At 45.7% G+C, this 27,354-nt stretch overlaps 1 protein-coding gene and 1 pseudogene across 2 annotated transcripts in view; one reads left to right on the top strand and one right to left on the bottom strand.

The window, feature by feature from the left end:
• SP4 (Sp4 transcription factor) overlaps positions 1 to 21,803 on the bottom strand; it is a 60,153-nt gene extending 38,350 nt beyond the window's left edge. The window contains exons 1-3 of one of the 2 annotated variants that reach the window (XM_034760595.1): positions 21,635 to 21,803; positions 20,930 to 21,024; positions 18,929 to 20,483 (exon numbers count right to left, since the gene is read on the bottom strand). In XM_034760595.1, the coding sequence (XP_034616486.1) occupies positions 18,929 to 20,483; positions 20,930 to 21,024; positions 21,635 to 21,641 (1,657 nt within the window). In that variant the 5' untranslated portion in view covers positions 21,642 to 21,803. Of the gene's footprint in view, positions 1 to 18,928; positions 20,484 to 20,929; positions 21,303 to 21,634 lie in introns of those variants that run through there. The other variant, XM_034760594.1, reaches the window with a different exon arrangement.
• A 2,668-nt stretch (positions 21,804 to 24,471) lies between these two features.
• Positions 24,472 to 27,000, top strand: LOC117872292 (annotated as a pseudogene).
• The last annotated feature ends 354 nt before the right edge of the window (positions 27,001 to 27,354 follow it).

The following is a 27,354-nucleotide window of genomic DNA, read 5'->3' as shown; positions in this document are numbered from 1 at the left end:
TCATTTAACAAATCAACTAATTTTTCCAACTCATGTAGCCGTGTGCACCATTTTGGGGATTTGAGAAAAGCAGCCTCCAGCAACACACCACAGCCTTGGGGAAATGAAATTGAAACTGCCTGTCTAATCCGTGCTTGAGACCTAGGTCAGCAATGGGGGTGAAACAGTAGAGTTACCAGACCAGAAACTGACTGACATATTTGGCCAACCAACTGTAGGCCCCAGAAAGCCTGTCCATGGCTGGGACCACCCTGACATGTTAGCTGAGCTCAGGCAGGGACAGCATTTGTGAAGAGAACTATCTACAGCAGGGATTGGCAACCTTTGGCATGCGGCTTGCCAGTTTTTTTACCTGCTGCGTCTGCAGGTTTGGCCGATCGTGGCTCCCACTGGCCACGGTTCACCGCTCCAGGCCAATGGGGGCGGCGGGAAGCGTCGGCCAGCACATCCCTCAGCCCATGCTGCTTCCTGCTGCCCCCACTGGCCTGGAGCGGCAAACCGTGGCCAGTGGGAGCCGTGATCAGCCGAATCTGCAGACGTGGCAGGTAAACAAAGTGGCCTGGCCCACCAGGGTGCTTACCCTGGCGAGCGGCATGCCAAAGGTTGCCGATCCCTTGTCTACAGTGAATCTGGTTACAGCAGTAGAAGATGAAGCTCCTGAGTTTCTCTCTTCCACAAAAGACTTGAGACTCTATTTTGTCTCTCTCTACCTGAAAGAGCTGTCTTCCAGCTAAGCCTGGTATAATTCCCCTGCACTGGGATTTGGGGGATAGCCAGAGCTTGAGACTGACCAGCAGCACACTTCTCCATAAAGGAAAGACTGACACCCAAGATGAATTCTCGCCAGGAAGAACTGACTGCCAGCTGCATGACGGGACAACCAGGACTTCCCAGAGATGGGTACCAGACTCTTCTTCAAGCACCAACTCCAAACAGCAGCTAAGGCCCACTGGAAGACTTTGGGGGTGGGAAACTATTTTTACTTTGTTCTGGGCTTTTGAGTTATTTAAATTATTCTTGTAGGATTGGCTGATTACTCATTTAGTTAACTCTGCCTGTTTCCTTTCCCTTTTAATCTGCCCTTAGTTTTCATGGAATAAAATGATTTATTCTTATAATCTGATCCTTGCTTCCCTGCGACTATAATGTGTAGCATCCTATAGATCATAAGGTCTACTAGTTTATACCAGCCACCAGATGGAAACACAAAGCACAACAAACCTACGGCCCCCACTAGTCCTAAAGTGGATCACTTGGGGATCGATATGACCCCATGAGAGGTGACCTTCCTAGGTCTCCAGCACAGCCATGTCAGTTTTGGTTTTCAGACCTACTATATCTCTCAGATCATCTTTTTATAACATATCCACCTTGGATGGGCACAAATTCTAAGGGCTACAGTCTAGACCTTGACCTGGACCCTTTGTCCCTGTACCCGATAGCATGGATGCTATGTGGCTGACATCAGTAGAGAGAAGTTGTTCAGCAGAAGATCCAGTATTCTACTTCAGATTCGAAAATTCTCTACTAAGTCAGGAGTGGGCAAACTATGGCCTGCGGGCTGAATCCGGCCCATCAGCTGTTTTAAGCTGGCCCTCAAGCTCCCGCTGGGGAGCGGGATCTAGGGCTTGCCCCACTCCGGCGCTCCACCAGGGAGCAGGGTCGGGGGCTGCTCCATGCGGCTCCCAGAAGCCATGGCATGGCCCCGCTCTGGCGCTCCAGCCAGGGAGCAGGGTCAGGGGCTGCTTCACGTAGCTCCCAGAAGCAGTGACATGGCCCCCCTCTGGCTCCTACGTGCTTCAATGGCCCCCTCTGGTGCTCCAATGAGAGCTGCAGGGGCAGTGCCTGCAGACGGGGCAGCGTGCAGAGCCACCTAGCCGCACCTCCGCGTAGGAGCCGAAGAAGGGACATGCCACTGCTTCCAGCAGCCACTTGAGGTAAGTGCACCCGAGCCTGCACCCGAGTCTCTCCCCACGTCCCAGCCCCCTGCCCCAGCTCTAATCCCTCGCCCACCAAACCCCTCAATCCCAGCCTGGAGCACCCTCCTGCACCCTAATCCCCCTCAGCCCTACCCCAGAGCCTGCACCCCTAGCCAGAGCCTGCACCCCATCCCGCACCCCAACCGCCTGCCCCAGCCCAGATCCCCCTTCCGCCCTCCAAACCCCTTGGTACCCAGAGCACCCTTCTACAGCCCAAACTCATCCCCAACACCACCCCAGAGCCTGCACCCCCAGCTGGAGCCCTTGCCCCCACTCACCCCACTTGGAGCCCCCTCCCACCTCCTGAACTCCTAATTTCTGGCCCCACCCTGGAGCCCACACCCCAACCAGAGACCTAACCTCCGCCTGCACCCCAACCCCAATTCTGTGATCATTTATGGCTCGCCATACAATTTCTATTGCCAGATGTGGCCCTTGGGCCAAAAAGTTTACCCACCCCTGCACTAAGTGTACATATAGAGCAAAATGAACATGTTTTTCCTCACAGTCTTCTAAGTACAGATTTGGTCCATTACAAACTTTGATTCTGATTATAATGAACTACTTGTCTTTCAAGTAGAGTAGTCAGGTCTTTCAGTTAGCTCCATCAAAGTTCATGTAGCAGAAGTTTCTGCCTATCATCCACCAGTCCAAAATAGCTTGGCCTTGTCTCACCCTACTGTTTACAAATTCTTAAAATTGTCTTCAGTTTTCTACTTGTCAGGCAAATTTCCCCTTCGTGGGAGTTGAACTTTGTGCTTACTTCATGGATATATCCACCATTTGAACCTATGACACTGGGTTCACTATATTATCTGACAATTAAAACTTCATTCTTGGTAGCAATCATTTCTGCCCAGAGAGTGAGATTCAGACTCTGATGATGGGTCCCCCAGCTATGATATTTTATGCAGACAGAGCAACTATGAGACCTTGCTCCAGATTTATACCTAAGGTGGTCTCTGACTTTCATATCAATTAGTAGATGCATTTCCTGGTGTTCTTCCATTGTTCATCTTCTAGGGAGGCAAAACTGAATACTTTGGATGTGAGAAGAGTACTGTCTGATTACCTTTGCAATTCACAGAGATAGGTCCAAAGAACAAGCTATTTCAGCACAAAGACTTTCAAAATGGATCATAGACTGTATTAGAACAGCCTATGATATCTATAAGTTGACTCCTCCATCTCTCATTTCATTCCACCAGGCTACAGGTGACCTGGTCAGCATGTCTTGGTAGAATTCCCATAGCTGCTCCACAGCTTTCAGCTATATAGAGCTCTGTTCACACATTCCCCAACCACTATTCATCCTCGTCAGCCTCCAGTTCCGATGCTGTATGATCAGGCATTTCAGCAATTATTGTTTAGATGAGCTCCTAGCTCCCTCTCCTGGAGGAGTTAACTGCTGGCTAAACATTGAGAATGAGATCCATGTGTGTACAGATAGTCAAAGAACAGTTTCTTATCTTACAGTAACCAAGTGTTCAAGATGTTCTATACACGTGGATCTCACGGCCCGCCCTCCTTCCCTGCAGCTTAGATTTTTTGACAAGGATTCCAGGTGGTGAAGGAAAAATGTGACCACTCTTGGAGGTGCTCCACCCTTTATGCCTGGTGGAGCTAGGGAGAGCAAAGCTATTGTAGGGTGCATGAGTGGCTCTGACAGCCACTTGTTACAAGATTCTGATCTGTACATAGGGTGCATGAGCTCAGCATGGGATTGACGTATACAAAATATCTTTGGTGATGGTTCCTATGCGTATTCCACTCAAGCTGTATGTGCGCTCCACGCACCTAAGTCATGAAGATTTAAAATTAGCAGCATTCGTTGGTCCATGTCTGAGCTACAAACCAAGGGCATGAAGGGTAGCATAGACCTACTATCTCTCCAGTTCCACTCTATTGCCTTGGTCCAAGACTCAACTTGTCAGTGTATGCAGCTGTGCTAGCATTGCTGTTTCAAATTCCAGTTTTCTCTATAGTTTTCTTTTCCAGCTAGCTTTAGATTTTTTTTAGTTAAATAATGGTAGTAGAAGTCTAGGTGTTTCCCCTCTTCGCTCCCCCACCACCTCAAACCCACAATGTTTAGGTTATTAATATGCCCAAGATCCAGGATTTCAAGATCTGCATAGCATGTACCTTGGTCTTCCTGGTTAGTGACTTCCATGACACTTGTGTTGCGTTGAGAAGTCCCACATCCCCCTCTAAGTGCAAAATCTGCCACTCCCTTTCCCTCTGAACCTGCCAATCCCAAGAGTTCTTAATCAGATACTCAAAGAAAAATGAAGCAGTTTGTATAATGGGTACTGCAGATGACCTGGGTTCTGGTTCCATGCTCTGGGACAGCCCTCAGGGTACAGCAGGAGACTGTATCAGAAATCTGAGGGAAACCCACTGAGACAAAAAAGCTGCTGAAAAAGGGTGAGGCTGGTTTTCTTAGATACTGGGGCATGCCTAACTGATTTTTTGGGGGGTAGAGGAGAAAGAGTAGCTGTTTGTAACAGATTTTTCTATGAAAAGCAACAGAGGGTCCTGTGGCACCTTTAAGACTAACAGAAGTATTGGGAGCATAAGCTTTCGTGGGTAAGAACCTCACTTCTTCAGATGCAAGATCTTTCTATAGTGTTTTGTAGTACCCAAGCATGCTCTTCCAAAATTAAATGTAACACATGGTGAGGATAAGGTCACTGAATTTCATCAGCGTTCAAAAATGTCAGGAGATGGTATCTTCACTCAGCAAGAAGGAGAGTTGGAGGTAAGTGCACTGGTATTGGAGAAGGGACACTGACAGTTTTTCCTCTTGGTTTCGTTGTTGCTGTAGCCACCAAAAATCAAGGACAACTTGAAAGTATGTTTATGTAGCCATTTTGCAAGAAGGGAAGGAGATGCTGCTGCCCACCAGGAGTTACTTTTGGAGTTGTTAATTAGTAATTAATTCAGTGAAGCTGCCAGGAGCAGAGAAGGTTAGCATCACTGACAAAAGTGCCTGGATTGTAAGGGGAAAGGAGCAGAACTCTGATTCCTAAGCTTAAAGAAAAATTTCACAGTGACACACTCAGCAATCCATTTACATTTTGAAGACTATTCCCTCCAGGAAAAGGGCTTGCATTTATGATTTTTAATATAAACCTCCAAGGTCTATAATTATTTAGTGAACATGGAGTACTAACAAGTGTTCATGTAACATTTGGGAATTCATTCAGGGGTAATCAGGAATTGCCAAATATATACCTACTTTTCTTGAAAATGACAGCCAGCACTACTTCACACCAGACCACATTTGAAGTTTCTAGTCCTCACTGTTTTTAAGATAAGGAGAAAATTAATTTTCTTAACTATAATTTTTATTTCTCATAGCAGAGATCATGCACTTGTTTGGCTATTGTTCACAGTTAGACATGCGCCATCCATTATAATGGAGGCACTTTAGGCTCCTGCACACCAAAGTTCACGATCCCTTTGTCAGAGAGGGTTTCAAAATCTGAAACTAAAACTATGTAGAAAATATTAATGAATATCTAAATGCTATAGGTTGTGGTATAATAGAACTTCTACAAGCTTAATTTTAAAATCAAGAACATTGGTATATAGGAATAGTGAGTCCAAACCAGTGGATGCTCTCAAATATGAAAAATAAAAGTTGCAAGCATAAAACATGCATTCACTGATGGAAAATAGCAAGCAATAAGGCCAAGATATCAAATAAGGCAGCAAATCTAAGAAATTCAATCCTGGGAAATTTATTCGTTTAGATTTTGTATTTTTAATTTACTTGCTTAACTTAGACTGAGGGCACCCAAAAGGAACAAAGGCTGCATCAATCAAGAGGAGAATGCCAGTCTTACAAAGCTTACTGAAGTAACTGCAAATCTAAAATGGTACCATTGTGAATTCCACAGGCAAAGCCCTATGTTTCTTATCCCATGAACATGAGCCCCTTGCAGAATATACTTTCATGCTTTTAGAAAGGGCTTTATCAATGGATGCTTTGTATGTCTAATATATGGATAGACTGATTATTAAAAAGCTTCAAGCATTTGAGAACATCATGAAAGAAGAATATAGGCATCTTTATCCATTTCTTGGTCCACTGAAAGTAGATTTTTAAGCTCATTTCACATCCAAAGTACAAAGCTGTTTTTCTAAACGATGTTTGTGGTTGGAAGGGGCAGGGGGAGAAAAATAGCGTATCTGAAGTGGAACTTGATTTTGTTTTCCCTTATGTATTGTACCAGGGTTCACGACCCGCCCCTTTTCCTGGGTCCCGCTTGCTCTCCCCAATAAGGCTCAGAGAGGCTTCAGGGTTGTGCAACACTCGCGTCTTTATTTACTTAAGGTTGTCCCACCACCAGTGTCCATCTATATACAAGCTTTGCAGGCAGAGTCAGCCTTCAGCTAGAAGGCCTCCCGCTCCCTCTGTCTGACTTCTCCCTTGCTGCCTGCCCCCTGCCTTCTGGCTCCCTCCCAGCCTTCATAGCTCTTGGCTTGTCAGGCCAGCAGGTACTGCCAATCCTCAGGCCAGCATCAGGCCTTTTCCATCAGACCCAATCTGTTTCCCTTGATTGGCGCTGACCAGGCAGGGGCTAATTAGGTGCTTTTGCACCAGCACTCTGCTACATAGCTCCCCCCTTAAGCCGATGCCAGGCCTGATCTTGCTTGGCCCTGCTTTTCTCGGCCTGGGGTTTTACTCTGGGGATGGCCTCCCTGCCTATCTGGGTGGGCCCCGGGCTCAACCCTGTGGGGTTTTGGCATGCCCCACCCATAAAAGGTGCATTGGGTAGGGGATGGGCCATCCCACAAGCCCACCTCCGCCCAGAAGTCACCACACCCGTTGCAACCTCAGGTAGGTCACGCCGATGTTCTTCCTTCCTTCCCTGATGGGGGAGACAGATTGGCGCCAACTGTCCCGAGGCTGCCCCGTGTCTCCAGTTCAGGGCCTCTGCCTACTGGAGTTTGAGCCTCCCCCTTTTGGGTTCCAACCCTCTGAACTTTCTTTGGCTTCTCTTCCTCTATCACAGGGATTCCCCCCCTTGGGTGGTCCCGTCCTGGGTCCTCCATTCCCTCATCGGTCACTCCCGTAGGGTCTCTATCCTGGCTGTGTTGTTTAGGGTTTGTATCTTTTTCCCCTTGAGGTTATGGGGACTCCCCTTTCTCAGGGTCCACCCCCATAGGGGCCTGGCCTCCTCCCTCCAGGTCCTTCTCTCTCACTTTCTCTGTTGGGGTCTCCTCCCCATGCCTTCTTTCCCTTTGGGGGAGGGTTCCAATCCAACCCCAGGATCATGGGGTATGGCAACCCCTCCATTACCCCCACCCACTTTCAGGCAAACCGTCCTTGAACCTCCAGGGGTACCTGGGCCACGGGACAATACTCCCTATCCTTGGGGATGCATTCCACCATCATCCTTTCTCCAGGGATTAGCCAATGTGGCTTTACCAAGTGCCGCTGTATGAGGGAAGAGGGCTGAGGTCGTATCCACTAGACCCTTCTGGGGCTTTGTCCCCACCCGCACGGGGATGGGACTATTCCACGTCTCTTCTTCCGCCCCCCAGCCTTGGTCCAACCACAGAATTCAGCAGCCCCACAGTCCATCACCGGGTAGTCAGGGCTCTTATGCCCCGGCTGTCCATAATGCCAGCATACAAGCTGTCCTGGGCAGCGAGGGGTTCCCTTGTGCTCCTCCCGTCACTTGTTTATCGGCTTCCCAGCGAGATGCTTATGGGGTTTCTTGCCCCTCTCTGTGTCTCGCAGGGTTCGACGCTCCCTCCGGGCAAAGTCTGCCTCTGCATATTCCTCCTTCCTTTTGACTGCAGCTTCTACGGTGCCAGGCTGATGTCGCCACACCCAAACCCGCATGGTATCAGGGAGGCACTGCACAAACTGTTTGAGGATCACCTGATCCATAACCTACCCCACTGTTTGGGCATTGGGCCTCAGCCACCATGTCACCCAGTCCGCCAATTCCTGGGCAAAGGCCGGGGCCGCATGCCCCCTGCCCACCGGGCTGCCCAAAACTTTTGCCAATATTTTTCCAATTAAAGCCCCAGGAGGTCCAAGATGGATGCCTTCATAGCGTCAGTCTCTAGCCTGGCCATCTGTCCGGGCCATATATGTCGCTTGTGCCTCCCCAGCAAGATACGGGGCTAGCCACAGGGCCCAAGTTATCCTATCCCATCCCGCGCCCAGGGCCACCCGCTCAAAGGTACCCAGAAAGGCATTGGGGTCATCCGCTGAGGCCATTTGACAGAGGACTGCTGAAAGCCTGCAGTGTCTTCTGAATCACCCCGCGTTCCTTTGTGAGCCACTGCAGAGTGCCCTCCATCTCCAGGTCACCAAACTGTGTCTCTGGCAAAGGATCCTGGACAAGCCCCCATGTGTACCAGGGTTCACAACCCGCCCCTCTTCCTCAGGCCCACTTGCTCTCCCCAATAAGGCTCAGAGAGACTTCAGAGTTGTGCAATACCCATGTCTTTATTTACTTAAAGTTGTCCCACCACTAGTGTCCATCTACATATAAGCTTTACAGGCAGAGTCAGCCTTCAACTAGGAATCCTCCAACTCCCTCCCTGACTGACTTCTCCCTTGCTGCCCCCTGCCTTCTGGCTCCTTCCCTGCCTTTATAGCCCCTCGCTTGTCAGGCCAGCAGGCGTTGCCAATCCTCAGGCGAGCATCAGGCCTTTTTCATCAGCCCCAATCTGCTTCCCTTGATTGGAGCTGACCAGGCAGGGGCTAATTAGATACTTTTGCACCAGCAGCCTGCTACAGTATAAAACCAGAAGCTGAGGAAAGTACCATCTTTTTCAAGGATTATTTAATCACCTCTTTCAGCTACAGAATTTGCTAAAAAGAAAACAAATCTAAAGCGAGGCCTCCACTAAACTAAGCGTACGTCTACACTTACTGGAGGGTCCGGCGGCAGGCAATCAATGTTCTGGGATCGATTTATCGCATCTGGTTTAGACGCAATAAATCGATCCCGGAAGTGCTCGCTGTCGACGCCGGTACTCCAGCTCGGCGAGAGGAGTACGCGGCATCGACGAGGGAGCCTCCCTGCCGTGTCTGGACCTGCGGTAAGTTCGGACTAAGGTACTTCGAATTCAGCTACATTATTAACGTAGCTGAATTTGCGTACCTTAGTCCGAAGTGGGGGCTTAGTGGGGACCAGGCCTAATGCCCTAATTCAGCCCGGTACCTAAAGTACATATTTAAGTTTGGTCTATTGGGTTAAAAAAGTTTCATGAGGTTTGCAGAAAGTCTGAAATACCACTCATCTCACAATAAAATGAGAGAAAAAACAAAAAAATAAAAATTCTGCACCCAATATTTTAAAATTCTGCAAATTGTATTTATCAATAAATAAATGTGGAGGCACTAACATGGAGTAGGGAGCACAGGCAACTGTGAGGTGAGAGATAACTCTGTGGCCCTCCCCCCCCCGACCTTCCCAGGATACAGACCTCTAGGGCAGGCCCAGCTCTTGTGCTGTGTCAGGGTCAGGTGCAGCCTCACTGCTAAGTCTGTGTCCTGGGGAAGGCTGCAGGGTGATCTCCCACCTCCGTGCAGCCAGTTGCCTTTGCTCCCCGCTCACTGCCATGCTGGAGCCTCCACATTTATTTATTGACAAATAAAATTTGCAGAAATTGTGTGTGCAGAATTTTTATTTTTTTGGCACATAATTCCCTCGGGAGTAATCTATGAATAAAAACAAGGTGTGTGAGAGAGAATGACATCTGCTAATTCTAAAATCTTAAAGGCCATGGTGACCAGAAACAATCAGTTTCTCTGTTTAATAAATCAGTTTATCAAAACACATTTTGCACTTAAAACTTTTCTTATGTACCATACAGTTATTATTTAACTAATGAACAATTTGAAAATGCTGTTTGTGCACTTTAAATTGAAGTTAAAATTAGAGTTAAAGACCAAGTAGGGCTTAACACAAATCACAATTATCTAGTAGATAAGAAATTTATCACTCACCATTTTCTAATGTAAAAAATATAAAATTTAAGACTCTTAAAAAATGTAAGTTAAATTATTTAATTGCTTAACTAAATGAGTATAGATTAAGCATATCTCCTAGTTCACTAGGGGCACTCTCCTGAAATGTGGGGAACTCAAGTTTCATATCCCTTCTCTACATCAGGCAAAGGGGAAAATAAACTCAGGTCTTTCACATCCTTGGCGATCACCCTGAACAATGGGCTAAAGTTTATAAAGGGGGGCACCACCATCCTTCCTACTTTGTGAATCTAGACCTTTAAAAACATCCAGAAACAAAATGTTTTGAAACATTTAATTTGACCCAAAACTGACATTTTTGATTTGCTGGGTTTTTTTTTTGTTTGTTTTTTGTTTTGGAATTTTCAAATTCGCTCTTACCTTAAAAAGAGTTGAGTTTTTGTTTAAAACTACCAATGGGGGGGAAAAGGGGAAAACACAACCAACCAAAACACAAAAATAAAAACCATAAGTTATTTGCCTAGCTCTTACTACCCACAAGTCTCTAGGATTAAAGTAAAACTACCTCAAGTCCCACCTTTTCCACTTTAATTTGTATGCCCTCTTTGGAGTATTTAGGAGGGTTCAATACCAAACTTCTCAGCAGCCGTGCAAACAGATTGGATCCTGAATTGGTATGTAGGGTGCCCTGATTCTCTGTGATCAGATGTGGACAAATCCTCAGGCTGAATCATTCACAGCAATCCATAAAGAGAATAACCCATACTGCTCATTGCCAATACCAACTATGAAAACGTTTGTCTTTCTTGAGCTTGTTCATGACCTATCAGAACAATTAGTGGGAAAGTACAGGTAAGTGTCCATCCCTAATCAAAGGAGAAAGTATGCTCTTTCAATATGGTTATTTTCCAGTATCTTTTGCAAAATAAAATAGTTCAGATGTAGCTCCACACTAATTCGTTTAGCCTGCTTCTGAGACAGCAATTTCAGATAGGGGTGGAGTGGGGGGCCTATTTTCATTGCCAAGAAAGTGGAAAGGTACAGTGTCTCAAACAAAAAATACCGAAGACATATTATATATCATAACATGGTGACCTAATAGTCCATTTGAAGTAGGGATACCTTTTGGGGTTCAAGATCTCTGAATGTCCTTGTGCATTCAGGACTACCTTGCTAAACAGAAGACTTTTTCTGGTGAGACCAAGTAATATTTTAATGTAGAGGCTACCTTAGGCTTTTGTGGTGCTTTAGGCAAGTCAAAGATGTCTATCTCAAGGAGTTTACAGTCCAGTGTGAAGACCTTATTTAAGACAGGTTACTTTCACAGCTAGGACTGTATGATTAATTTGGAACTTCTTCCCTAACTAAACTGTTTCTGCATTGCCACCAAGCCAGAGCAGCTTAGGGAAACCGGGGCGGGGAGGGGGAGGGAGAAGAGGAGAAATCACTTGTATACAATAAAACTGTCTGTGTAGCCTAAGACTACTGAGCCTAAGGGATCTTCGAAGAGTCTTATGAGGGTGTGTATTATGGGCACTACACCTGCTGTTATAGTTGTTAAGACCAGTAACCAGCGTAGCTATTTGCCAGAGCCAAGAGGTATAAGCAATCTTCTGTCACATACAGCTTCCAAAAGCAGGAAGGTGTGGTATCAAGCTCTCCTAAATACTCTAGTAAGGGCATATAAATTAACATTGGGGAGGGGAGGGAGAGGGGAAGAACAGGGAGATCCAAAGGGCCTTTTACAGTTTTCCTAATCTACCAAAAAATCCTTCGAGCTGATTACCTTCCTCCTCACCCACACATGGAGTGTACATAGCCATTCACTCAGATACAGAAAAAGATTAATGCCTTCAAAAAACTAGGCACTTAAGCCTACCCTGGAGAAATGGCTCAGTCTGCCAGCTGGAAAGATCCCTACCTGGACTCATGCAAGCAAGTATATAAAAAATGAAGGTGATGTAGCTTGGGGTTCTCAGAAGAAAGTGTTCTCTCCTGGTTTCATTACATCTCTCGACTGGAAGGCAAGAGAACCTCAGGCCAGCCCATGAGAAAGAGGCAAGGAGAACATGGGAAACAGACTGCTTTATCCCCGTGAAAGGGCTGAACATCTTGCAAAAAACTGTAGTTAGGACTATCTGTTTTCCTCTGGCTGAAATGTGCCTGCCAGGATTTGGCTATGAACTTTTTCTCCCTCTTTCCACTTCCTTGCTAGTTTCACTGTTGCCCACAAGTATCTATATTGACAAAGTTGAGAATTGCTGTGGATGTACTGGATATATCAGTCCGCAGATGTTGAAGGTGATCAGTTACAAAGTTAATATATGTTGTAACTGTAATGACTAAAAGCTTTTCTTTATAGAAGTTGATCGCAGTGAAAAAGAAAGCTTCCTACTTGCTATAATTAAGTGGGCAAGTGGAGTTTTCAAGCTTTAATAGTGCATATTAGTAACTTAGTTTAACCTCTCTTGTGTATATGTTTTCCTAAATACTTTAAGTGACTGTGAGGGGGAAATTCAAGTATTACAAAACACTTCAGTTCAATCATTTGGTTCTTATTGTCTCCATTATGTGAAAAGAATTTTAAAAAACCCCAAAAACCCAATAGTTCGTTTTTCCTGTTATTTGTCACAAACTTAAAAAAACTTTGCTTCAGAACAACTAACGGTGGAATACTAAAGATCTTTATAACATGAACACTGAAATAGAAGTAGTCTACCAACATATTAATTTTTTGGAAAAAAATAATTGCAAACATCACATGAATGAAATTTTGCAAAATACAATATTTCTGAACAGTCAAGTTACAATAGCATTTCCTGAACTTCTAAATGCCAAGTCAAACTCCCACCCATCTCTTCAGAAAAAAGAAACCAACCACAGCCCCTCCAACTTTATCATGTATTCTTAAAAGCTTTCCTGAAATGAGATGATATAGTAGATTTTCACGTTTCCTTTACTTTTTTGATGAGCAATTAATTATACTTTAAATGGCAAAACTGTTAATGAGAATTTGAGTTAGCACATATTGAAATGAATAGGGCATTTCACAAACAGCTATTGTATCATGTTCTCTGCAAACTCATGTAGACACTGCTGTATCAGTGAATATTGGTAATTTTTTAAAGGTTTTCTTCACAATCCTACTAAAATAGAGACCTTAGTTATGCTAAGACTCTGGACAACAGAGGGCTTGTCTGTCTGTTACCCTCACCCTAGCAAGTTCTTTGTGCCCACTGGAGAGAGGGGTGGGGACTCTCCAAATTAAAAAAAGTTGAGTTAGAGTCTGTATTCCAGAGACCACTTTATTATGTTAATACTAACATAACAGATGTGGCTACTAAGCACTACTGCAATACATATAATAAAATATTCCAAACGACAGCATGATCTAGCACACACTGTATTATTGAAAGTTACACAAGACATTCTAACTAGAAGCCCAGTCTTACAGTCCTCATATTACCAAGAACTGAAACCAAGATCAAGCCTTGGATTCTAAACTGATCAAGTAAAGATCAATCCTTTTAACAATAGATTGGAAGAATGCAATGATTCCTTGTCTTATGTTAGTTGAAACATCCAATTTCTGAGCCAGAACCTACAGGCCATGTTGAGGCAAAACTTCCGCTGACTTCAGGATCAGGCCCTATATGTCTTTAGGCATTCTGGATTACTAGAACTACATGGCTCTAAGGTGCTCTCAGCAAGTTCAAGGTTTCAACCCACAATCCATTCATGACCTACATATTGAGCATTAGGTGAAAGCAACTTTTCAGAACGTAAATCTGACCTTTCCACATCAGTTTGAAATCTAGCAGATAACCTCAGCAAACCCATGGTGTTATCAGCTAGAACAGCCCAGGGTTAACTATTACACTGGGATGCTACAATAGATGTCTTCACTATAAATGCTCGACAAAGCTTAATTGAATTGATGGTGTCAGAATTCAACGATGAAAGTTGGAATTCCAATAAATCTGACATTACCAGATGTAAACATTTACAAATGAGAGTGGAATGAACAGCATAAAACCAATACAAATTTACATAGCAGCCAACTACATTGGACTATCAAAAGAACTAAAAGTTAGCCTTTTTACAATAATCTATTGCTATCTAGTAAAGTATGCCATACATATATTTAACGATTAATAAAGTATTCTCTATGCACTACTACTACTTTATTGACTAAGCTTGCAAAGTCCTGGCATTCAACTTGACAGCATTTCTGTTTGTGCCTTTGTAACATGATAATTTTTGATCACCCACACCCAATCAATTCCACAGTTTCAGGAAGTGTTCTAGGCATTCATTGCCAGAACCCTATTGATTTTAGGGAAAAATCAGAAAGCCAGAAAGGGAAACATGGAGGATTCATGGAGCCCCTCTTATGATTAGCAGAGCCAGAGTTTTAAGTACACCTCTACCCCAATATAACGTTGTCCTCAGGAGCCAAAAAATCTTACAGCATTATAGGTGAAACTGCATTATATCGAACTTGCTTTGATCTGCTGGAGAGCGCAGCCCCGTCCCCCCAGAGCACTGCTTTACCGCGTTATATCCAAATTCGTGTTATATCGGGTCGCGTTACATTGAGGTAGAGGTGTACCTTTGCAACTATCTATAGGTCAAACAACAGGTTAATGGCATTCGTTAGTGCCTTCCAACAAAATACCACAATCTCCTTTCTGCCTATCCTCCCAACAGAATTTAACATGTTGACACCTTGAATGATCTATCTCACAGACAGAAAGAATAATGGGAGTGAGGAAAGTATGTATATAATCTCTGGGATAAGACGGGAGGAGGAAAGAGGCACACTGTGTCTCAAGCGTGGGAGAAGAGATGGACATGGGAGGCCACAGGGAACCCCTATAAGAGGAAGATTGAGGGAATCTGGCATACAGTACAGGGGAGAATAAGGGGCCACACAGAGACTCTGCTATTGGGGGAGGGAAATTAGGGGTACAGAGAGCTCCATGTTTGGAGAGGTGGAAGTCACAGGAATCCCTGAAATAGAGGGGGATGTGAGTCTGGCACACAGAGCTGTGAGTGGAGGAGGTAAAATGGAGGAATGCAAGGAGCCCCTGGTGTGACCCCCACCGTAGTATAGACATGAAACAAATTGCCAAAGCTAAAACAGAACTTATTGATGAAGGACAACATTACTTTGCAAAAAATAAACAAATAAAATAAAAAATACACTACCTGAAGACAATTATGACAGTTCCCCTTTTCATCTGTATTTATGGATCTATGACAATGGAATATAATTATTAGCTTATAGTAGTGCACCTCTATTATGCAAGTGAGAACATTTCTAGCAAAAAGCAGTGTCTTTTTAAAATATTAAGTTTATAAATGGTGGTAGAATCTCCATTAAGTCACAAAACTCCAATCTAATTTCTACATGCGACATCAGATCATAGTGAATTAGCAGTCTATGGAGTCTCCTAATGAACAGTAATTTAAACTATTAACTAAAGCTTTGCACTAGTGACAGCCACAAGTAAAATTCAGTTAATTTTTATTCCTCTCCTCTATCCCACAATATTCATATTAATGAAGAAATATTTCAAGGAAAGATGTAGGTATATTTAGGAGACATTTAATCAATATTCACACCTAACCTCATTCACAAGAGCACTCAGCAAGTGTGCTGGGTATGTTAATGTTTTTGGAGGAAGGGACAAGAGGCAAGAACCTTCATCTACTGTGAAGCCTCTATAGTACCGTACAACTGCCATTTGATTTCTCTCCCCTCACCTTGTGTCTTCCTCCCTCTTCCTTCCAAGAGAAGACCTCATAACCTGGGTTGGTAAACTGTGTGAACAGCAGCATGTCAAAGAACTCAATATTATCCTTTCAGTCAAATTCCCAACTATGCCCAGGGCCGGCTCCAGGCATCAGCCGAGCAAGCTCATGCTTGGGGGGGCAGATTCTATGGGGTGGCATTCCGCCCAATTCTAGGGCAGCATGGCCACTTTTTTTTGGTTTTGTTTGCCGATCCGGCCGCCCTGTAGGGGGCAGCGGCGCAGAGGAGGAGAGCACCCTGCTGGGAGCGGGCTGCGCGCTCAGTCTGTCCCAGCTGGTGCCAGGTCTGTAGCAAGCCCGACAGGGCAGTACGCGTCCTTCCCTGCCCATCGACCGGAGCGGCGCGGAGCCCTCCCGGCATGCGGTGCAGCAGTCGGGGCCGTGTGACGAGCGCCTCGCTGAGGCTCTGGCCGCCCCCCTTCTCTCTCCCTCTCCCCCCTTCTTGTCCCCCCCGCCAGCTGGGGCACGTCTGCAGCGCAGGGAGTCCCCCTGCACCCTGGCTCCGGCCGCGCCGCAGGTTGTGGTTTTTTTTTTGCTTTGCCGTTCTGGCCACGCCGATTTTTTTTTTTTTTTTTTTTTGCTTGGGGTGGCAAAAAAGCCAGAGCCGGCCCTGCCTATGCCTAGTACACAGTTGACGCCTAAATAGCATACAGGAAGCAGAAAATTTGTTGTTTCCTATACTGCTTCCCCAAGCACTCTTCCCAGTACGAGTTCCATGCTAACGAGTTCTTTTGACTATATGCAAAATCCCCCATCCACGACAATTTTCCAATCCAAATTGGCCAGCTAGCACAACAGCAGAACTATGTAATCCATTCCCAGAGTGCAATATCATTTGTTTGAACCAGAGCAGTCAAAAGGTCAAGATTGTAATGCTGATTAGAGATGAGACACCACTGAAACAAACTTACTGTTTTTTCAAAAACCCAGGAGTCTTAATAGCAGCACACAGTGTCAGAGTTTAAGGCCAGAAAAAACCATCAGATCTAGTTTGACCTACTGTATCTCTCACAGGCTACAACCACCACCCTGCACCTGCACACTAAATCCAACAACTGAAATCAGACCAAAGTATTAGAGCCCATAGAAGATCACACTATTACATGCCAGAGATAGAGACTAGAAGTGACAGAGGTGCACCAATGCCCAAGGACCCCTAGAATGGAAGGGAACTGATTAAGTAAGATACACCCAGATAATCCCAGCAAGTGACCTGTACCCAGATAATCCAAGCAAGTGACCTGAACGCCATATGCAGAGGAAAATGAAAATACACAGATATGATGCCATCATTACAGACTAGTTCTTGATAGTTAAAACCATGGAAAGAAAGTACCACAGGAGATACAAAACTACACTAACTTTCAGGTCTGCTTATCAGAAGATAAAAATGATGGCTAATCCCCCCTGAAAAAAAGTGAAGAATCCTCAGGCCTACAGCTATAACAGTTTTAATTCATTTGGCATGAAAAGTCCTGCTTAGCATATGCATACATGTACAACAGTAAAGCTAGATCTACACTAGATACTTCTGACAGTATAATAATGTCAGATGGAGTGTCTTTAAAATACATATTTTTTTATACTGACAAAACCTCTAGTGCAGATTCAGTTCAATGACAAAAAGAGTGCTTTTGCCAGAACAGTTTATTTTGCTCAAGAAACATGTATAAAGTATTCTGGCAAAAACATTTTTTGCTGGTAGAAGCTGCATCTTCACTAGCAAACCTTTTCTAGTGGTAATTTGATATCTCTACACACTAGAGATTTTTCTATTCCTTACAACTAAAATGGGAAGAATCTCTAAATTGGGTCAATTAAAACGTAATAAAAAAGTGAATTTTTTGCCAAAACTTTACATATGAAAATTTACTTTAAAATGTTATATATTACACACACACACACACACACACACGCACACGTGCCCCTACCACCCTGTTTCCCCTCTCCCCCTGACTGTGGAAATGCAGAGACCCTGCAGAATATTTATGAAAAAATTCTTGTTTATCAGCATTTAGGTATTTAAAAACAGTTCTTCCTAACCTACAAAAGAGCAGTCAGACAAGCATATTACAACATAAATTAAGACTTCCAATACTAAACACTGAATCACAGCTAAGAGTAATTTTTAAACAGACTATGGGAATTATGCTCTGTATCCGTGGTTCTCAACCTATTTACCATTGTGGGCCACATATGCAGCTCTCTGTGTGGATGTGGCCCACATCCACACAACATATGTACTACCTGTACGGCCCTGAAGATATCACATGGGCCGCAGCTGTGTGCTGACTGGGCTGCAAGCGGCCTGCAAGTTTAGAATCACTGTTCTATATGTACAAATTCAGAGCATTTCACTCATTCTACATCCAGATGATATATTTGCAAAACCCTGACTGTAAAGGGGTCAGCTTATAGAAGTAGAAGGTAGTGCAGAAGTTACATAATGATAAGCAATTTTATAATCAATTGAAGTGAGTACTGGCCACAAGATTATCTAAGTTCACTTGCTATCTCCACCTTCACCTGTCATCGAGAATAGCAATTATCAGCATTAGATCAAGGGAGTTGAATGTTCTCCAAAAGTTTAATGTTGCAGAAAGTTTGGATAAATATATAAAGTTTTACTACTAGAATCTCAGACCGCAGAGAAACCTAAAAAGCATACCTTTGGTAAACGGTCCTTTTTTCTGTCATACACGTTCTAAACAACACTTATTCAAATATAATTTCAAATGATAGATACTTAATCAAATTAAATGAAGTTCCATATTTAGAAAAGGCCTCAGATGGGAGATCTGGATACATCTCTCTCAGTGGTTCTCAAACATTTGTATTGGTGACCTCTTTCACATAGCAAGCATCTGAGCCCCCCCCGCCCCCTTAAATATATAAAAAAAAGTGTTTTTAATTTATAACACCATTATAAATGCTGGAGACAAAGCAGAACTTGGGGTGGAGCCTGACCCCCATGTAATAACCTCATAACCCCGAGGTCCTGACCCCCAGTTTGAGAACCCCTGATCTATCTCCGTATCATTAAAAAAAAGAATCATTTAAAAAATGTTAGTTTATTTTCTTACAATTTTAAACCCAGAAGTATAAACAAAACCACGCTCAATGCCCAACACTATTAAATATAAGAAAATATATGTGCTAGAACACTTACCTGCAACACTGGTAATGGTAACTGGAACTCCTTGAACTTGAACACCTGCTGCACTGAGGCTGGCAACACTTACTGTTTGGAGGTTAGGCACTGAAGCAAGCTGGGCAGCATTCAGTGTGATTGGGGTACCAGCAACAGCCATTGGCGCAATCTGGGCAATAGTTGCGCCCCCACTTGAAGACACTGGGGTGATGGTTAGTTGCTGGGGTAACCCAGCGTTCTGAACTTGCAAATTTGAAAGGCTTTGAAGATTCTGAACCTGCACAGTTTGCCAGCTGATCTGCCCGGATGGTGTTAAAGTTGGAGCCCTGATGAGTACCTGAGTTGGACTCACTGCTTGCAGCTGAACATTTTGCAAAGGCTGTTGTTGGATGGTCTGAATAGTTTGCCCTGATTGGAGCTGAAATGACTGTGGAGAAATGGCTTGAATAATCTGCTGTTGCGGCTGTTGGATCTGTATTTGCTGTAGAATAGGCTGACCTACAATTTGCACCTGTTGAAGTGAACTTGACTGATCCTGCACGTTTTGTAGTCCATTAGGCTGAAGCTGATTGGAGCTCTGGGCTTCTGATTCTGTGGCAGTTGTTTGAGATTCTTCAGGAGTATGCTCTGAACTGCTGCCTGCTGTGCTTGCATACTGGCCTGCCTCTGCCGAGCTTACTAAAGTGTCACTGCTAGTCAGAGATGTTGAGGCAGTGGTTGTACAAATGGAAGAAGAGGAAGGGGATTCTGGCATAGTACTAACAGAAGCAGTGGTGACAGGCGGGGTTACTACCTGATTCCCATTGGAAACTCCACTATCAGCAGTCTGGCCAACCTGTCCAGAACCGCCTCCTGCTGCCACGTTGTTTATCACAGGCAATGCTAGAGTTACTCCTCCAATGTTTATAGGTAAGGTTGTTACAACCTGAGCCTGAGTACCTGGAATAGTCTGCAGCTGCAGTGGTATTGAAACACCAGGCCTAATTTGCACTGGAACTGTCTGATTTCCCAGGTTCTGAGCAATAATATTCCCCGAAGTGGTCCTATTTGCAGTTGCGAGGATAGCTTGATTATTCCCTGCAGGGATGAGCTGAATTTGACCCTGTAAATCTTGTAGAGCTGTAGCACTGGCAGGATTGATTTGAATTTGCTGACTTTCCGTTGTCTGAATCTGTGGGATCACTTGGTATTGGACACTACCACTTGGATTCTGTACTTGTACTACTTGAAACTGTCCAGGGTTAGTAGCAGAATTACCTGATTTAGTTTTTGAAGGAGATGTATTCCCATTGTTGCTGCTGGAGGGACTTGCTGTGCTTGAAGCAATAGAAGATCCTTGTTGAGCAACATTATTTTCTTTTGAAGCCGGAGGAGCAGCAGCAACAAGCTGCCACGCATTTCCAGCAAGCTGAGTTGTAACTAATTCTAACTGTTGTGGTTGATTTTGAAGCTGCACCAAACCCTGGCTTGGATCTATAATAATCTGCTGTTGTCCAGTTGATTGATTCTCACCAGGAGTTCCTATTTTGCTGCAAGTGGCTGCCAGCAAAGCCAGAGGTGAAGGTTGAGAATCCTACCCATAAACAGAGAAAACAGCAGCAAATTTAGAAGAAGAGTAGGTGTGAGTTATTTCTGACAGTTCAACTATCAAAGTTTATTCAGGAAACACAAAAATGCTTAAGATGTTTTAGTACACAGCGAGATCATACAGTACTGAATGAGGAAGTACATTCTCAGATCCTCACATATGCTTGAAAAATAAGGCCATTTATTACCAATAAATAAAACTACTACCGAAATGTTTCTTCCTCAATCCAGTCCTTTTTACAAGATTCCTCAATACACAGCAAGCAATTTATCAGTTTAAAGTATAATCCACCCAAAAAACATGTCCAGGCAGTCAAGATTACCATTCATGTTTCACCCACCCCAAAGAAAGACACCTTGAACGGGAAATGCAGTTAACTGCACATTTCATTTTAAGAGGTGTGCAGTTCCCTTTTTGTGTGCACGAGTTACCTGTGAGCCTCCAGTTTTATTTTTTTTATTATTGTTGTTCTCTGCCTCAGGAGATTTCTCTCCCTCTGTGGGCATAGCTTCCTCCTTCTTTTGATCTGCAAAAATATAAAGCATAACAGATTAATTATTTACCTTTCTTTATACAAAACCAACACCTATTAGCACCTCCTCTTTGGTACCCAGTCTCTTCGATTTTACCGCTCTGAAAACCACAATCCAAATCATTATGACAAAAGAGCCAGTCCCAAAAACGTGGTTTGAAACCCAACCCATGGGGGCTGGAGAGTTAACACCCAGAAAGGGGAGGTTTGATTTCCTCTCCCAGACAGCAGGGGGAAAAACCCACCCACAACCCTCCTCCTCCTCCTGCCCCTAAAGCATCGACGGCCACTGAGTGGCCGTCGATGCTTTAGGGGGCAGGAGGAGGGCTGTACAGGGGAGGAAAAGAGGAATGAAGGAGGGAAGGATGTGCACAGGAGGGAGGGTTAGGGGAGAAAAGGGGAACGGAGGAGGGAGGAAAAGAGGAGGGACGGAGAGCGGAGTGGGCAGGCAAGGAAGAGAAGAAAGGGGGGAAGAAGGAGGGCCAGAGGAGGACTGAAAGAGGGCGGGATAGAGGGGCATGGAGGGGACAGCGGAGAAGAAAGGAGGATGAGGAATGGAAGGTGGAGCGGGCTGAGGAAGGCAGGGAGGGAGGGGGTTACATACCGCTCATCCCGCATTAATGCCCCGCTGAGGCGCCGCTCTGGGGGGGAGGAGAAGGAGGAGGAGGCGGAGGGTGGGGTGGGGGTAGCGGGGAGAAGGCCGGTCGCAGCCGGAGCTGGGAGGAGCGGGACGGCCTATTTTTCCACGAATGGCCGCCGCTGGGCTGTGGCGTAGCTGCCTCTCTCCGCCCGCCGCCGCCGCCTGCCCCTGAGCCCGGCGCCTGATTGACAGCTCAGAGCCAGCCGGGGGGGAAGGAGGGGCGGGGCCCAGCGAGGCCCAACTGACGCCCACTGAGCAGGAAACCGAGCCCAGCAGCCGACTCGGCCGCTCCTCTCCGACAGAGCTGGGCTCCTCGCAAATGGGCGGGGCTAGGCTAGGGCGGCGCGAGCCAGCTCCGCGCGACCCAAGCCCAGAGCAGGCAGTCGGGGCCCTCGCACAGGGAGGGAGAGGGCGGGGCCAAAGCTGCGCGAGCTGCGGAGCAGGCGAGCTAAGCGAAGTCAACCTTCGCCTGCAGCAAGGCTCCCCACGCTGCCTGACAACGCCAAGCGAGGCAGGGAAGGGGCGGAGCCAAGCCGGGGGTGGTGAGCGGCAAAGCGCCTCCGTGCCCGTCGCGAGCAACCAGAGCGCTGATTGACAGCGCGCGCGAACAAGAAAAATAACACGTGGGCGGGCTCGCACGGCATGAGCCAACCAAACGGCAGCCGGGTCCCTCACGCCCCCTGACTGACAGCGCGCGGGAAGGCGCTGGGCTGTAACCGCCAAGTCCCCCGACGCGGCCCTCCCCTGCCTGCCCTTCAGTCACCCAGGGCTCAGCCCACTCCCAACTCTGTGAGGGACCCGCTGCCCCTTGTATCGGTCTCTCTGTGGCCGCGCCTCATTTCTCTGTAGGCCCAGCTGCCGAGACGCTGCAGGCTTCCCAGCGCGCTCTCCCTGCGCCCTGGCACCAGCCGGCAGCACTTTGCCGGGGAACTTGAGGTGTCCTTTCCCACCCCGCAGGGCTATTGCTCGCACCCGGCGGTGGGATAGGGAGGGAAGTGGGTTCGCCTTGCCGATTGGCCCAGGAGCAGTGAGGAGCATGCTGGGATGTGTAGTTCCCGGTATGCGCATGCGCTAAGGGAAGCCCTCGGGCAGGCTGCAGGATAGGTTGGGCAGCGTGCTGCAATGGCAGCTGGGTTACACCAGAGCTCCCAGGGGGGAGGCAGGGCCGGTGCTACCATTAAGGTAAACTAGGTGGTTGTCTGGGGCCCCAAGATTTGGCAGCGCCAAAAAGTGATGCCCCCAATTTTTTTTACAGCGTTCCTGGGCTGGGCTGCCGGCGGTGCACTGATATGTGCGGCTCAGACGCCCTCTCCCAGTGCAGCGGCCGCTCCATGCAATTATTATCATTGCCGGCGGGGGCGCTGGCGGCTGGGCAGAGCTCCACAGCTCCGCTTAAAGCACGTGGCACGTGGCTCCACTTAAAGAGCCCGGCGACGGGTGTAGCAGCAGGGCTTCGTGAGGAAACGGGCGGCTGCCTCCTGGCTCAGCCTCTACGGTCAGCCCCAGCGGGGGGGCACAGAGAACAAAAGAGCCTCAGGCAGCGATCCAGTGGAGGAAGAAAGAGGACCCCGACGCCCGTGCGTTGGGCAAGGTAAGCGCTTCCCCACAGCTCGGCCTCGGGCGCCTGTGCTCCTGCTCCTCTTGGTCCGTGACTGGTCTGTGCTCCTGCTCCCCTTGTGCGTGGGCGGCTGGAGAGGACGGCAGCCTGCAGAGCTGAGCTGCCCCAGTGCACCCCTCTCCCTGCCCCAGCCTCTGTCATGCCCGGTATCTGGGTTTTAAAGCCTGCTGCTGTGTTATGCCTGCAACAGGCAGGCCTAAGCCTGTGAGTGACCCCCATAGCAGCTGCCTGAAGAAGTGCTTGGGGGAATCACGCAGAAGGAGTGTGATATTTGAATTCTCTCCTCATGGAGGCTGTGCTTCACTTGGCGCAGGACTGCAGTCTCAGCAGGACTCTAGGCCCAGCACCTCGCCTGGGTTTGTAGACTTGTAGTGCGCCCCTGTCACCGGGCTCAGTCTGGCACTGCTACCGCTCACCAGTGCCCAAGAAGCAGTCAAAAAAGTTGGAAGGACTGGTTAGGTTAGTTGTCATGCTGTTGCTTGGCCAGTGTAGAGACCACTGAATGCATAATATTCCTCTACGATGTTCTGTCCTGAGCAAAATTGGCATGTTATGAGGTAGTGCCTGTGAGGGACAAGTGTCTGTTTATGTCATCCAGCCATCACATTTTAGGTCTTCAGGGTGGGGTGGGGGGACTTTTCCATCCTGCTTTCACTGGATCAAAGTCAAAGATTATTCTCACAAGGAAGTTAGTAGGCATGTAGAGCAGATGAGCATACCACCACAGAGAACACTTGGCAACCATTTGCGAGCGTGTGACCTATTTAGTTAGAAAATGGAACTTTTCATTCAGATTGAGTTTATACCATTTGATGTTTTTACCATTGAATACCATTTGGAGGTACATGGCTGGTTGGACAGAATGGGTTCTGCAGCACTCCCAGTCAGATTTTGATATGAAAGAAGGAAGGAAGGAAGTATACATGACTAAAAGAGATGTATTTCTGATTACAATCAACATTGCTTAATTTTAAGGAAAAGTCATCTTGATCTCTTAATCAATATTTACATCAAACAGTTGATGAAATTCAAATAGTGACTTATAGTAAGTGACATGTATTCTCTATCCTTTACTTTTAATAGTGAACAAGAAAAAGAACTGATAGGAATAAAATTTCATTTTTTGTTTGTTTGTTTTCAGTTGATGCAGCCTCATGGCAGATAAAAAAAAAGGGTCTGGGGCACAATTTCGTAAGCGGAAGCCTGATAAGCAAAAAGAAGAAAGAAAGCAAGAAGGTTCGTTTCTGAAATATCTCCATCCACTGGCCAGAGATGAGGGTAGTTCAGTGCCAAAGGGTCAAGCAGAGATGGAGATGGGGATGTGAGTTTCACAAGTTGAAGAAGAGTTTGAAGAATGTAATCTGAATATTGAAGACGAATCAAATGAGACATGCAAGGATCAAAACTTGGAAGACCGTGAAAGCGAAAATGTCACTCGTTTGAATTTGAGCTTTAGTGATTCTGCTACTTGGGCCAAATGCAATGATCAAGTCCGACAAATTCTGGTGGAACATGGGCCGGAACAAGTTCAGCAGTTCGATTTTCTCAAAGATAGTAAGCAAAAAAAATTCTTGACAATTCATTACAAATGTAGACCTGTTAATGGAGAAGAAATGCACCGTCAGTGGCTGCAGTATTCCACATCAAGTGATTCTGTCTTTTGCTTCTGCTGCAAGTTGTTTGGCAGTAGTACTATTGACACATCATCTCTTTCTGAAAAAGGCTCAAGGGAAAAACATGTCTGCAATTCTTTCACGGCACAAGAAAAGCAGTGAACATTTGACGAATGTTCAAACATGGAAGGAACTTGAACTGCAAGTGAAATACAAGAGAACATTTGATGAAGAACATTTGCGCTTGATTAAGCAAGAAGAAAAGTATTGGCAGCAAATACTAAAACGTCTGATTGCTTTGGTCAGAGTTCTTGGTGTGCAAAACCTGGCCTTTCAGGGAACACATGAAAAACTGCACACTTCTGGTAATGGGAACTTCCTCAAATTGGTCGAATATCTAGCTTTGTTTGACCCACTTATGGATGAGCATCTTCACAGGATTAAGGACCAGGAGATGCATGTACATTAGCTAGGGAAAGACATACAGAATGAGCTTATTCAGCTTCTAGCCAATGCCATCGAACAAAAAATCCTAGCATCTGCTCATGCTGCAAAATACTTTTCGATCATTCTAGATTGTACACCAGATGCAGACCACGTTGAACAAATGATCATTCGGTTTGTGGATAGGCCTACTTCAGAGACCGAGAATGAGACTGAATCAGTATGCATAAAGGAACACTTCTTGGGATTTGTGTCGCTTACCGAGACAACTGGAGCTGGTATGACAGAAACTATTCTTCACCAGTTAGAAGAGATGTCACTGCCTATAGAAAACTTGCGTGGTCAAGGCTACGACAATGGGAGCAATATGAAAGGGAAAGAAAATGGTGTCCAGCGAAGAATTTTGGATATTAATCCACGAACCTTTTTCGTTCCTTGCAGTGCACATTCATTGAATTTGGTTGTTAATGATGCTGTGAAGTGTTGCTTGGAGGCAACCGCCTATTTGATTTAGTTCAACGTGTGTATGTGTATTTCTCAGCTTCTACACATCGCTGGGAAGTTCTAACACGCCACATATCTAATCTCACAGTTAAACCATTGAGTGAAACAAGATGGGAAAGTCGAATCGATGCCTTGAAACCTTTTCGCTATCAGCTTGGTGACATCTGTGATGCTCTGATAGACATCTATGAAGACACTACTCTAACAGGATCATCTGGCAATACGTCACGAGTTGATGCAAAGGCTCTTACAAAAGCCATTTCTAGTTTCAAGTTTCTTGTTTCTCTTGTTTTGTGGTATGACATATTGTTTGAGATCAACATGACTAGCAAACAACTTCAGGCAAAAGAATTCGCATATGTGATGCCATTAATCAACTTGGAGAAACCAAGAAGTTTCTTGTGGGCCGCAGAAGTGACGCAGCCTTTGAGAAAACATTGGTAGATGCAGGTGAATTTGCGGAAGAGTTGGATGTACCGGCACTTTTTGAACCAGATCCAATCCGTATTAGAAAGAAGAGGAAACAGTTCACATATGAAGCAGATGATGAACCTATTTATAATCCGAAAGAAAAATTCAAAGTGAACTTTTACTTTGCAGTCATTGACACAGCAATACATTCGGTTGAAGAAAGATTCACATTGATGCAGCAAATTAGTTCAGTATTTGCTTCATATATGATGTTTACAGTTTGCAAAATAAAACACCAAAGCAAATTATGGAACATTGCTTGAATCTGGAGCAAGCTTTGCAACATGGTGAATCCAAAGATATTGATGCCTTTGACTTGTGCAATGAATTGCAAGCTATTGCAAGACGAGTCCAAAGGAGTTCATCACCGCAAGATGTATTGAACTTAATATGGGAAGATAAGCTGGCAGATAGTGTCCCTAACACAGTTATTGCTCTTCACATCCTCTTGACTCTCCCAGTTTCTGTGGTCAGTGGTGAGCGAAGCTTCTCTAAGCTCAAGTTGATAAAAACATACTTGCGAACATCAATGTTGCAACAAAGACTTGTTGGGCTATCTATCTTGTCAATAGAACATGACATTGCTCACAGCATTGACGTGGAGGAACTTGTTTCTAAATTTGCTAAACTTAAAGCACGGAAACAAATTCTAAATTATAACGTTACTCTGTGACAGTGTATTGTGTATAATATATGTGATTTATTTAAGGGGGGGGGGGCGCAAGGTGGAAGTTTCGCCTAGGGTGCAAAATATCCTTGCACCGGCCCTGCGGGGAGGTTGAGGGTTTCCAAGGAGATGCCATTCAATTCCCTATGGTGCCCACTGGGCGAGGCTTTAAGAGCCAGCCTTGGGCTTGGGGGGCTCCAGGTTGGATGAGCAGTTGAAACTCTCGCACATCCTTACCATTACTTGGCTGCAGACCAGCTAGCAAGTGGGGAACCGCTGCCCTATAGTCTTATGGCAGCCTCCCTGCCACGCATCTCAAAGCACTTGACAAGTCACCCCCGTGTTATTAATGACCTGTTGCAACTAG

Source organism: Trachemys scripta, chromosome 2, assembly GCF_013100865.1.
Source record: "Trachemys scripta elegans isolate TJP31775 chromosome 2, CAS_Tse_1.0, whole genome shotgun sequence".
Lineage (NCBI taxonomy): Eukaryota > Metazoa > Chordata > Testudines > Emydidae > Trachemys > Trachemys scripta.
This window is presented reverse-complemented; position numbering and strand designations above follow the sequence as displayed.